The sequence below is a fragment of the Vombatus ursinus genome, unplaced genomic scaffold (assembly GCF_900497805.2).
Source record: "Vombatus ursinus unplaced genomic scaffold, bare-nosed wombat genome assembly UNPS02014863.1, whole genome shotgun sequence".
Lineage (NCBI taxonomy): Eukaryota > Metazoa > Chordata > Mammalia > Diprotodontia > Vombatidae > Vombatus > Vombatus ursinus.
The window spans coordinates 1,316,129-1,328,874 of record NW_020954641.1 but is presented as its reverse complement, the minus strand read 5'-3'; the positions used below and the strand labels follow the sequence as shown (position 1 = coordinate 1,328,874).

General features: G+C 37.2%; 1 protein-coding gene across 1 annotated transcript; it reads right to left on the bottom strand.

Moving 5' to 3' along the window:
• Window positions 1-2,423: 2,423 nt before the first annotated feature.
• LOC114027662 (serine protease inhibitor Kazal-type 12-like) lies at window positions 2,424-8,382 on the bottom strand. Its single transcript, XM_027841731.1, has 4 exons — window positions 8,319-8,382; window positions 4,313-4,464; window positions 3,382-3,497; window positions 2,424-2,500 (listed from the first exon to the last, which is right to left on the bottom strand). The coding sequence occupies exons 1-4, from the start codon at window positions 8,377-8,379 to the stop codon at window positions 2,455-2,457; spliced, it is 375 nt and encodes a 124-aa protein (XP_027697532.1). The 5' UTR covers window positions 8,380-8,382; the 3' UTR covers window positions 2,424-2,454.
• Between the last annotated feature and the right edge of the window lie 4,364 nt (window positions 8,383-12,746).

The window sequence follows — 12,746 nt, the reverse complement described above, 5'->3', positions numbered from 1 at the left end:
AAATTGAGAAATACTTTCTTTCCAGAATCCTTTGACAACTCTGGAGGCTTCCTGGTCCCTTGTTTGATATGCTTGGGCATCCTGAGTAAAGTAGTCTATCATCACCACTTTATATGATATCTTCTTACTGTCTCTTTCTGGATATAAAAAGACAATACAGACATATTCAAAATACATTTAAATCCCCAATTCGATATCAAAATAGAAATCCTAGTCAGGAGGACCTGAGTTCAAATTCGGCCTCAGACACTTGACACTTACTAGCTGTGTGACCCTGGGTAAGTCACTTAACTCTGCCTCATAAACAAGGAACTGGTTTTATTTTTAAAAATAGATAAACTATTGTCTCATTTTATTTAAAACTTGTGTTCTCCAAGTAAACAACATGAGTAATCAGTGCTTTTCTTTGCACATGATGAACTCCAATCTCTTAGAGACTTTCAAAAACATCTTATGCCCATAAAATCTGTTTCTTATTAGCTTTAAGGTCCTTTCTTGACCCATATGTCCAAAATCATCATGTAGACCTTCCACAGTCATAGAACAATATGCCCTGGATAGCACCAACTACTTCTTAGACCATGAGTAGAAACAATAACTACAGTATAGTTCTCCATTGCACACCTCCTACTTATGCCAAATTAGGAGAGAAATGGGATAAGAGAAGAGGGGCTGATAGAAGGGTGGGCAGATTGGGGGAGGGGTAGTCAGTAGCAAAACACTTTTGAGGAATGACAGGGTGAAAGGCAAAGGACTTGGCTAAGGTCACATACCTAGTAAGTTTTAGAGAAAGGGCTTAAACTTTGATCTCTTTCAACTTAATTCTCTACTCCTACAACTAAAACATGCTGCTTCCTATTATTGAAGTGATTCCTCTTATTCAATGCTATTAACCTTTCATCATAGGGCTTGTGTATCCTTACTTAGTCATTAAATCTTAAATTCCTGACCTGCAAATACAACTAGATTCTCTGTTCTGGTCTAAGGATTGTCATGGCCTGGAACAAGTATGGGTCATTTAATAAGATTTAGTTGTTGAATGATTGAAAGGTGCCTCCTTTCTTCTAATTTTTTGGCCCTAGAGAGAGTTTACAAATGATCACATAGTTACAGTATATTGAAAAGAGCCATGAATTTTGAAAGAGAGGACCATGGGTCTATTCTTCTCCATTCCCCTAAAACATAGATGCACACAAACATTCCAAAGAAGGATGTGGCAAGATCACAGATTAAGAGCTGTAAGACCCCTTGGAGGTCATCTAGTGCAACCCTATTTTTCTGTAGATGAGGAAGTTGTAGTCCCAACAGGTTAAATGACTTGCCAGTGTGACATAATGAATGACAGCACCAGGATTTAAACAAAGGTCCCCGATTCTAAATTCAATGACCTTTCTACTATACAAGTTTTTCTGCTGTGCCACACTACCTCCTTGTAGTGTTTATGTATAGAAGAGGTTCTGGTTTTGAGAGTGTAGCAGACAATCAGTTTCCTTTACATTTTTCTAGAGTGAGAAGGAAGCAGTCTAGTACAGTGAAATGAATACTGCCTTGCAGAACAGGAGAAATTGGTCCTATTCTCAGATCTGCCATTAAATGATCATGTGACACCTCAATTTTGTCTTTTGTAAATGAAAGGTTGGATTCAATGCTCTCCACATTTACTTGAACATTATGTATTCTAGATCCCCTCCAGTTTTGATATCCTATCTTCTGTTTTCAACAATTTAAGGTTATCTAGGTTGCTGGGGAACTGAGGATGGGGTAAGCAGATTGATCGTGTATTTAGAACATGGGATAAAAGATAAATGACTTCAATTCTGCACTAGTATGTGTAAAATTTTGATAAATTCATAGATTTAGAGTTAGAAGCCATCCCCCAAACTTTCCAGTCCAACCCCTCATTACAGTTGTGGAACTGAGTCCTAGAGAGTTTAAATGACTTGCCTAATGTCACATAAATAATAAATAGAAGAGCTGAATTTGAATTCAAATATGTTGATTCCAGAAGAACTAGACTCTAGGTCCTAGAAGAAGGCTACCAGCAAGTTGAGTGGATAATCTATGGAGCATTTCTAAGAGGAAATGACTAAGAATTACAGCAGTTAAGATGCCATGGGTAGGTTATGATATTCACACTAGAAGGAATGGAGAGGGAGCATTGAGTTCCTAGATTCATTGATTAATCACAGTAAGTAACTTTTACATTGAGAGGCTTCTGGAAGGGCTAGTGCCTTTGTAGAAGCTCAGATTTAGATGTTTGAATTACAAATTGGTTCTACATGGTTTTTCCAAGTTCAGAAGTTCCCAGTAAAGAAAAGACTAGAGGCCAGTGTAGAGCTGACTTTATTGACAATTGAAATCAGGGAAGTTCCCAAACCCCTCAATCTGAGCACAAAAGAAGACTCTAGGAAAGTGTAGATAATGGTTCATCCAATAGTTGGCCACCTCAGGGGGTTAGCAGTTTCCTTTGTGTTTCAGACTTAGTTTTCCATTACTTTTCCTAAAAGAATAAAGGCAATGATGATGACAATGGTTAATAGTATAAATGACAATATATATGTATTTCCATGTACTAGTGTCAGGCTCCCATGAACCTTAGTTTATCCATGGGGTGGGCATGACTCTAGCTACTGTGACATTTTCCCAGCAGACTATAGGACACAGAAACTTTTTGCCTTTTTTTCAATAGCCCTAATACTTAGGAAGGTGCCAGCTACATAGTAAGTGCTTAATTGATATTTATGTGTAATTTAGTACAGAGAGACCTGACATTGGAGTCACAAGACTTGAATTCAGTGTATGGCTCAGCCACATACTAAGAGTATGCCCTTGGGCAAGTCACTTAATCTATCTGAGCCTCAGCTTTCCCTTCTGTAAAATAGGGGTGGGTGTACTTGCACAACCTAACTCACAATGGGTATTATATAGAATGCTTTTATGTAAACTCTAAATCACTATAGAAATGTAGGCTATTGTTAATTAAAAGGCAATATAGCGTAATGTCTAGAGGGTTGGTCTTGAAGTCAGTAAGATGTGGGTTCAAATTCTGCCTTTGTCAGATAATGGCTCGGTAACCAGAGATAGGTTGCTAAACTCAGTGTCTCCAAGTTACTCTCTAAGGTAAAGTTACTGATGTCCCTTGGTGGAAGACATTTCCATCTTTAGAGTTCAATACAACTCATGGAATCACAGGTCTGGAGTTACTGAAAAGTCTTGGATGTAGCCACCTATTTTTTCTGTTTAGTTCTCCAAGGTCAAGTCTTTCTCACTAGGACCATTCTGAAATTGTGAGACTCCAATTCTGGAGCTAAGGGTCCTTGTCTATTCTGATAGTTAAAGGATCAACAGTTCACCTCCCAGAAGGAATCAATCTGTACTTACTTATTTGCTTCTTCAAACAAACACATGTTGTTATAAGTTTTTCCATCAGAGCCACAGATAGGGTCAAAGAGTGCTAGACAGTTGCCCTGGTCCTCTGATGGCTTCTTGTTCTCATTCTGAAAAGAGAAGTATGATGAGGCCAATCTAGAATAGCCATTTCAGAACTATGTTTAAATAGTCAAAAGGTTGGGAAAGAGGCAGTCACAGACAAGTTGGCAAACATAGTGCCTCAATTGAGTTTGGAAATTTCATCTTCTTAGGACTGTTTCAGTTTCCTCTAGTGCAAAAGGAGAGTCTTGTAATAGATCATCTGTAAGTGTTCTTCCAGCTCTACTGGTGAGTCTTCTTTTAGACTGGATCTTACCAGCTCAGAAAGCCTGTTCTCAATACTGATTGGTATGGGAGCCTTAACTTGCTGTTTTTCTTCCAACCTGGGCCATTCGACCTTCCTCATGCAGCTTGATTAACCTGACTCCTGGAGATTCATTCCTCCTAAGACAGAAGGGGCTCACCACATTAGTTCAGGCCTCAGTATGAACACCCAACTTGTTTTTGCCCTACTGTAGCACAGAACCCTTGAACTTAAGTGATTTACTAGCTTCAACTTCCCCTAGTAGTAAGGATCATAGAAGTGTGCCACCAAGTTGGGTTTGCCAAGTTATATTCTAAGAACTATTCCAATTCTGAAATCCTTTATTCTATATTCTATGGTTCCTTCCAGTTTCAATATTCTATATTATATTAGAGATTCATTTATTAAATAGAGATTTGGACTCAATCTCAAAGGTCTTCTCCCTTCTAAAGCTATTTTAGTCTGAGTTTTTTCATATCTGTATTTTAAGAATTTTTTTCCTCTCCCTGCCAGATCCTGATTGGGTGTTTCATTTAGTGACATCAATGAAACAAACAAATAAAAACCAGTGGTACTCACTTGGATCTCCAGTGTGCTGCCAGCAGGAGATTTAGGCATATTTTTCTCCTCTTCTTGATCAGCGGTAGCCCCTGGTCTCACCTTCTGGTTAGAGATACTTGGCTTCTGATTTTTATTGGCTCCACCTGCCTTCCCCACTTGGCTAGCAGCATCTGAAGATAAAGCATAGATGCAAAAGTTAGGTTGAAACTATCTTTTGGAATATTTAATCTTACTGTCTCCTCACTAATTAACTATAATAGTAACTCAAGTTCCCTCTAGAAACTTGATTCTCAGTTGTGTTTGTTAACATTGAGCTATTGTGAGTTTTTTCCCCCTAAATTCCTGTTTTTTCTTCCTCTGTCTCTCTTTAGACCTCCCACCTGTTACAGCAGTAGTTCCTCAATGTTCTTCCTCAATTACCTAGCCTACACTACTGACCAGCTTTTAGCACAATGCCAGGTACATAGTAGGCACTTACATGCTTGTTGACTGACTAATCTCACAGAATCAGAATATCATAATTTTAGGGATCTAAGAAACCTTCTAAGATCAAAGATCTGGAGCTATATGCTTTCTTATTTACAGATGAGGAAACTGAGAACAGAAAGTTTAAATGACTTCCTCAATATCACAAAGTAACAGAGATGGTATCTGAATTCAGGTCCTCTGAGTTCAAATCCAGTGTTCTTCCCACTATAACACATGTTAGCAGGAAGTGCCTCCACAGCAACCATTATACATGGCCTTCTTTGTTGGATCCATTCATTCCAGCCCCAACTGTCCTCACTGTCTTCAGATCCACATTTTCAACTTTCTATAAGATATTTTCACCTCTCTATCCTACCAGCAGCTTTAACTCAACATATTCAAGACCAAATCATGTTTGAGTTCAGATAGGGTTCAAGGATCAGGAAGGGATACTTAGTCTAAATGCTCGGCTTACATTGCCTTTTATCTATTTTATTACCTCTTAGATTTTATTGCATTTCTTTTTTTAATTAAACTAAATTAATTTTATTTTTACATTTGCCGATGTATAAAACATATCTAGATTTTGGACAACTGAAGTAGAAATAACGGAAATTTGAGGGTAGTTGTGATGAGAAAGAGAGAGAGAGAGAGAGAGAGCTGAACTTTGTCAAAAGACCTAGTAGGTTCAAGTCTTGCCTTGTCTCTCGTTAGCTCTGTGAACTTGAGAGAGTAGCTTCACTCCTATGAGGTGTTTGAACTAGCCTTTTATTAAACTGCTTTCCAGCTTTGTGATTCTGTAAAAAAGGTTCTTTGTCTGTGTTTAGATCAATGAATCTTCCTTTTTAAAGTCATAAAGCTTTGGGAAAATAATTTAATACAGGGGTTTTAAGTTAAAAACTTACACAAAAATAAATGCTTCTTCTTCTCCCTCTTCTTGCCATTGGCTTAGTAGACCAGCTAGTAAAGTGGCATATATGACTAGATCTTTCAAAGAGATGTGAGTCCTTGCCTGCCTGAGGGCAGAGGAGTGGCATGTCTAATCTTATTCATAAGACTTTAGAAGTGGAAGGGATCTTAGAAGTCACACTTGGAGTAAATAGAAGAGTCAAGATTCAAATACAGGGAGCCTATATTTAATAAATTGATTTTAGATAAGAATTGTATTAGGTGACCATTGACATCCCTCCCACTTCTGAAAATGTAGCATTCTAACTAAAAACAGCACTCTTTTAGAGTCCTTTCCCTTCTAAGACCCGAGTTCTTGTCCTGATTGCCTTTGATTTCCCAAATGACGGTTGGACAATCAATTCTTTAAGAGTCCCAATGTTCCCATTTGTAAAATTCAGATGTTTGAATAGTTGATTTCTCAAGGGTTCTTCCAGTTACATTAATCTATGGTTCTCTGGTTTGAGCACTATACTTGGCATTAGAAGGCCTGGGTTCAGATTTTAGATCCATTGTTTTCTGATTCTATAAGTCATTTCCTCTCTTTCTGGATCTCAGGTTTTTTTTTTTTCATCTGCAAAGTGATGATAATACTTAATATCAAAGAATATGGAAGTTGGAGGTAACTTCAGTGGCCATTTTGTACAAACCATACCTTCCATAACAACACACCTGACAAGTAGTTATTCAGCTTCTGCTTGAAGAGTTCTAGGGAGCAGGACCTCCTCTCACACCCACATCTCAAGACAGCTCGTTTCCCTTTTAGGCTACTCTATTCTTAGGACATTTTTCCTAGAATTAAATCTAACTTTGCCTCAAAGTAAGTTTCACTAGTTACTCCTGGTTCTCCCACAGGCTAAACAGAAGAAATCTAATTCTTCTCACATGACAGCTTTTCAAATACTTGAACACAGTTATACTATTCTTCTCTACCCCCCCATCTCCTCCCAGCTAAACATTCCAGGCACCTCCAACCAGTCTTAACATGACATGATCGCAAGGCCCTTTACCATCTCTTCTACTACAACTTACCAATGATTTACACTGAATACTTCACAGTATGATGGGAAGATAAAATGAGATAATGAATACAAAAAATCATTTAAATAATAGTAGTCTGCAGTGGAAAGAACCTAGGACTTGAAAATAATGGCCAAATATTCAATACAAGTTCTTCTGTTTTCTGACTATATGAGCATATTCACTTCTCTGTCCCTCACTTTCCAAGTTTGTTAAAAGTTGATAAAAAAAATGTCACTGCCTATCTCACAATTTACTTTTTTTTTTAAGTTTTGTTTTGTTTTTCTGCAAGGGAAATGGTTTATAAACAGTCAATTGCTATAGACATGTGAGTATTACTACTACAGTTCAACATATCTTTGACTATGATATGCCATGGGTCTACGTGTTTCTTTGAGAAAGCATTGATTTGCTATTTTGAGTCAGTCATTTAGTCAGTCAATAAGCAATTATTAAGTGCCTGCTATGTACCAGGCACTGTTCTAAGTGCTAGGGACAAATAAAGGTGAAAGACAGTCTGTGTTCTTAAGGGAACTCAAAATCCAATCTAAATGTTTCTAATACATTCTATAAATAAGATCCTACAAAAATGTAGGATTTACTCTTTGGGGTTTTAGCAATATAGGGAAATCCCAGTTTGAAAACTTCCTATACTGGAACATATTGACAAATCATCTGTAACTAGGTCTTTTTATTTTTATTTTAAATTAACTTTTAGTTTTCAACATTCACTTTTATAAGTTTCTTAATTCTGAATTTTCCCCCAGCCCACCCTTCCTCTCTCCCCAAGATGGCTTGCAATCTGATATAGACTATACATGTACAATTATATTACACATATTTCTGCATTAGTCATTTGTAGTTTAGTCTTAAAGTTGCCTGGGAGTACTGACTTGGTTAATGTAGTTAATATGTGTGAGAGGTGGGGACTTGAATCCAGGTCTCTTTAACATTGAAGCTTGCCCATTATACCATGTTGCCTCTCAAGTTATAATTGGGAATGGTGATGAAAATGATAGGACATTTTGCATAGTGGATAGAGAGCAGGCTTCAGCATCAGAAGAACCTGAGATCAAGCCCTGCCTTTGGCACATGCTGTCTTTTTAATCTTACATTAATCACTTAACCTCTCAGTGCCCCCAGGCAATACTCTAAGACTGCAAATTGAAAAGCAAGCAAAACAAAACTTGCTGATCTCCATGTGTAAAAGGAATTTCCACTTTGGGATTTCCCTGCACAGGTAAAATCATATTCATATTACAATTTAACCATCAAAATTTTCTCTAAATGATATTAGATACTAGATAGTAAGCTTTCTATAGCTTATACCAATCTTGACCATAAAATTACAGATCATCAGAATTATGTAATCTTAAAGATGGAAGGGATAACAGAAACCATTAAGTTTACTTTCCTTCTTTTATAAAGGAGGAAAGTGTGGGACAGAGACTAAGTGCTTTGTCCATACATCTATTAACTGTAAGAGCCAGAGCTCAAGTCAATCCTCCTGACTCCTATACCATAGTAGCACACATGGTTTCCAAGAATTGGACAGGACATTGGATATTATCCATTCCAACCATCTTACCTGCAAAGATGGCACCCAGCACCAAGGAGAAGAGTATGCATACAATTGCTGTCTTCATCATGGAGCTGGCTTGTACCTTCTCTAGGAAGTGATGCTTTCAGTGACACTCTCTGTAGGAGAAAGACAGAGTGAATAACCTAGGCACTGTGGTGCTATATATTGGAAAATATCCTCCACCCAAATTTTGAAAAATTGTTATTACTTCAAAACAACTCCACCTTCCCACCCCCTTTTTCTCCAACCTGCAATAAAGCTTATTTTATGAAAATGCTTTCACAGTTAGGAAGGAACATTCCTGACTGCAATGCCATGTTTAAAACCCATTTCACACCCAGAACCCCATAAAAACATAGGCATTTACAAAGGATGCCCTTGGAAAAGAGTACCCTGCTACCTCAATTAAATATTGAAACAAAGCTAAATGAGAGCCAGTTCTGGTATGCCCTGAAGCCAGCACTGTCCTTGACATATTGGCTTACTGTTTTCACTAACTAGGCTCTTAAGGCATTCTTTCTTTTTTCAAGAGTTATTCACTAAAAAGTTTTGAGAAACATGGGAATATTTATATAAACTAATAAATAGTTAAATAAGAAGACCAATAAATCAATGACCTTATGAACAAGAAAAAAATAATATGCACAATGACTGTAATAGGATAAATGAAAAGATCCCTAAGAGGGAACCCAACTCTGGGTGGCTGAAAAACCAATGATGGTCACAGAAAACAAATAATGAAATACACTTCCTTCAGTTTAGCAGAGAAGGGGACTATGAGGTTAGAAAATTGTATACGTTGTCAGACATGGTTAAGATATTGGTTGTTTTCCTAAATTGTATTTCTTTGTTAATAAAAAAAAACACAATATAAATGAGTTACATGAAAACAAAAGTCATCAATAAAATATATTATTCAGTAATAAAAATGCTGTGGCTTCTGCTCCAATAATTCTCAGAATCATGGACTTCAAGATTTGAAAGAGACCTTAGAGATATCTGATATAATCAACTACAAGCAGTTGAATCATGGGCTCCTGGAACATATGATTTTAACAGTGGTTAGAGTTCATTAATTACAACATCACACTCAGTGGTTAAATCCTCTTTAAGCTTCCATAAAAATTTTTATTCAACAGTTTTTTATGAAGGAATTAAGGAGAAAGGACTAAGCAGTGACCATTAGGTATAGGAGGGAGGTATGTTAAATGAGAGCAATGATGCTGATTTAATGATGTACCATGATGTACCATGTAGACACAGGTCTTTTGTTAGGCACATAAAACCAAATTGTAATAATGCCATTGTTCTCTCCAACCAATGCACTAAATAGTAATTTATGTGAAAAAGACCTGAGGGTTTCATTGATGACAAACTCAGCTTTTTTTCAATGGTATGCAGTCTCCAAAGAAAGCTAATTTGAATTTAGGCTTCATTAATATTTGTAGAATATATAGCATGAGGGAACTAGTGGACCTGCTTTTCTCTGCTTTGATCAGAACATATTCTAAGTATTTTGTTCTGCTCTAGATGTTATGTTTTGTGAACCATGTAGACAAGACGGAATGACTCCATAGAAGAGTGACCAAAAGTGGAGTAGAGGTGGGTGGGTTGAAACTCAGCCCACAAGAACATCAGTTAAAAAAATTATTTAGCTTGGAAAAGATAGCACGTAAGTCCTTTCTTGGTCCAAATCTATGATCTTATGAATATGGTTGCTAACTTCAAGAATTCAAAAGACTGTCTGACAGAATATCACAAGATCATAATTTAATTGCTGAACAGGATATGAGGCCATCAAAGTCAATGCCCTCATTTTACAGACAAGGAAACTAAGAAGGGGGAGGTTAAATTACATCCAAAGAGTCACACAATCAGAATAAAAATTGAACTTTGAATTTAGGTCCTCTGAGTCTAAATTGACCATTCTTTCCACAATAGTTCTTTAGAACAGGAAGCATCTTTGGGACTTCCAACATAGTCTATTGGTATTTATTTCATGGATTCATTCATTCCAACCCAGAATAACCTCTCTTGAAAAAGATATCTACCTTCCATTCTCCTCACTACCAATTGAAGAAATAATAATAATAAAAAAAGAACAAACTCTTCCCCAAAAACCTTCAATAGATAGCTACATAGTCTGGCAAAAAAAAAAATTCCACATTGGCCATTTGTGAAAAATTGTATCTTTCTCTGCATCTCTCTAGAAGAAGGTAAGTGGCATGTTTCATCTTCAATCTTTAGGACTTAAGATTTATGGACAAGAATCAAAAAGAGTTCATAAAATCTTTCTAAATTGTTTCCCCCTCTATCATTGTATGAATTTTCCTTCTTGTTCTGCTCACTTTTTCTCTGCATCAGCTCTGAAAGTGCCTATTTCATTATTCCTTATGGTATAATAATATCCCATTACTTTGAAATATCACATTTTGTTTAGCCATTCACCAAAGGAGGATATCCCCTTAGTTTTCAATGTTTGGCTACAATGAAGAAAAGCTGCTGTAAATATTTCTGCCTATGTAGATCTATTTATGCTTTATTTGATCTCCTTTGGGGATATAGGCTTAATAATCACATAACTTGATCAAAGGGTATACACAATTTGATAACTTTCTGAGTAGGGTTCCAAATTCTTTTATAGAATGCCTAAACCAATTAATTTACAACTCTACCAATAGTTCAATAGTGTGGCTGTTTTCCAATAGTCCCATCAAAACTTGTAATTTTCCTCTTTATTTAAATTTTTGTTAGTCTAGTAAGTATGGGATAGAACCTCAAATTTCCCCTAATTTGTACCAATATGATTATTAGTGATTTAAAATATTTTATATGGACATTAACATTTGGATTTCTTCCTCTGATAACTCTCATTAATCTATTGTAGAATGACTTTTGGTCTTATAAATTGAATCAGTTCCTTATTTATTGTAGAAATAAGATCTTTTTTAAACACTTTGTTAAGGTAGGGCTCGGCTTCCATTGTGGAGGGTGTACTGTCCCAAATTTCAGGGGTTTTAGGCAGGTGTTTTCAGAGATACTTCTAGGGACCTGTAAACTTTCAGTTCTTCCAAGGTGGTATGATCAAAGGCAAGATGTTTACTCCTTTCCTGGCCTGTGCTCTGGTCTATGAGTGACCACAAACACTCTTTTCTGCCTTGGAAATGTGAGGAGAATTTCTTTTCCACCCACTGTAGCAAGCTCTGCCACATCAGCGCTTCTCCTTGCCCCAGGACTGCCACCCAGATCCAAGCAAGAGCAAAGAGAGAGAATTCTGCCTCAGCACCAGCAAAGAGATCCTTGCAGTACCACTCTGATCATCCACTTGAAACCCCCCCAACAACTGTGGGCTGAGAGCTCCAGAAGCATAGCCACTGCTACCACCACCCTCGGGCTGTGCTAGGACTGGGGCTAGACCATGCTCCTCTCCCACCCAGGTCTGACAGACCTTTTCCAGTGCCCTTCTAAGTTGTCTTTGACTTTTGTGGATTGAGAAGTCTGGAAACCACCACAATTGCCAGTGATTCAGTCCCCTGAGGCCTCCTCCAGGTTTGTTGGGGCCCGGTCTTGGCCTGTGTGGCCCACACTGTGCTTCTCTCCCAGCCCGGTGCAACAGACCTTTCCTATCAACCATCCAGGCTTTGTTGGGCTGGAAATTTGTTTCACTCTGTCTTTTTGTGGGTTCTGCTGCTCAAGAATTTGTTTAGAGTAATTTTTACAGGTATTTGGAGGGGTTTAGGGGAGAGCTCAAGGAAGTCACTGCTTTTAATCAGTCTTCTTAGCTCCACCCCAATAGGAAATAAGATCTTTATCCCAAAAAAATTACTGCAAAGATTTTTTTCTGTTTTTTTCCCCCTGATCTTAGCTATATTGGATTTCTTATGCAACTTCTCACTCTTTTCAGAAATAGATCTCCAACTTTCTTTAGGATATCTTCTCCTAGATGTCTCACCATCACCTTTAATTCAACATGACAAGAATCAAATCCCCTTTGAGTGTACAAAGCACCTTCCAAACAACACATTTATAATGTGGGTAGTATAGCATGCTGTCAATCCTCCCACCCCATTCTTTTACCTCTACCCAAAATATATATTGTACTAAAACTTAGAAAACCCTAGTCCTGGCTTTATATATTAAGGTCTAGGGATGTTAAGCATGAAAAAGAAAATATTCTGAAAAATGAGTCATTTTTAACCACGTGAAAAAAAATTGTTATGTGCAAAAGAGAGTTTACTTAGCCTCAGAGAGAACTCAGAAAGAACAAATTGCAGAGAGATATATTGATGTTCACTGCAATAACAACTAGCATATATATGAAACTTTAAGGTTTGAAAAGTACTTTACATGTGCTTTCTCATTTGATCCTCACAGCATCCCTATTGGGTACCATTATTATACTAATTTTATGTATGATTAAATTGGAGCTGGGAG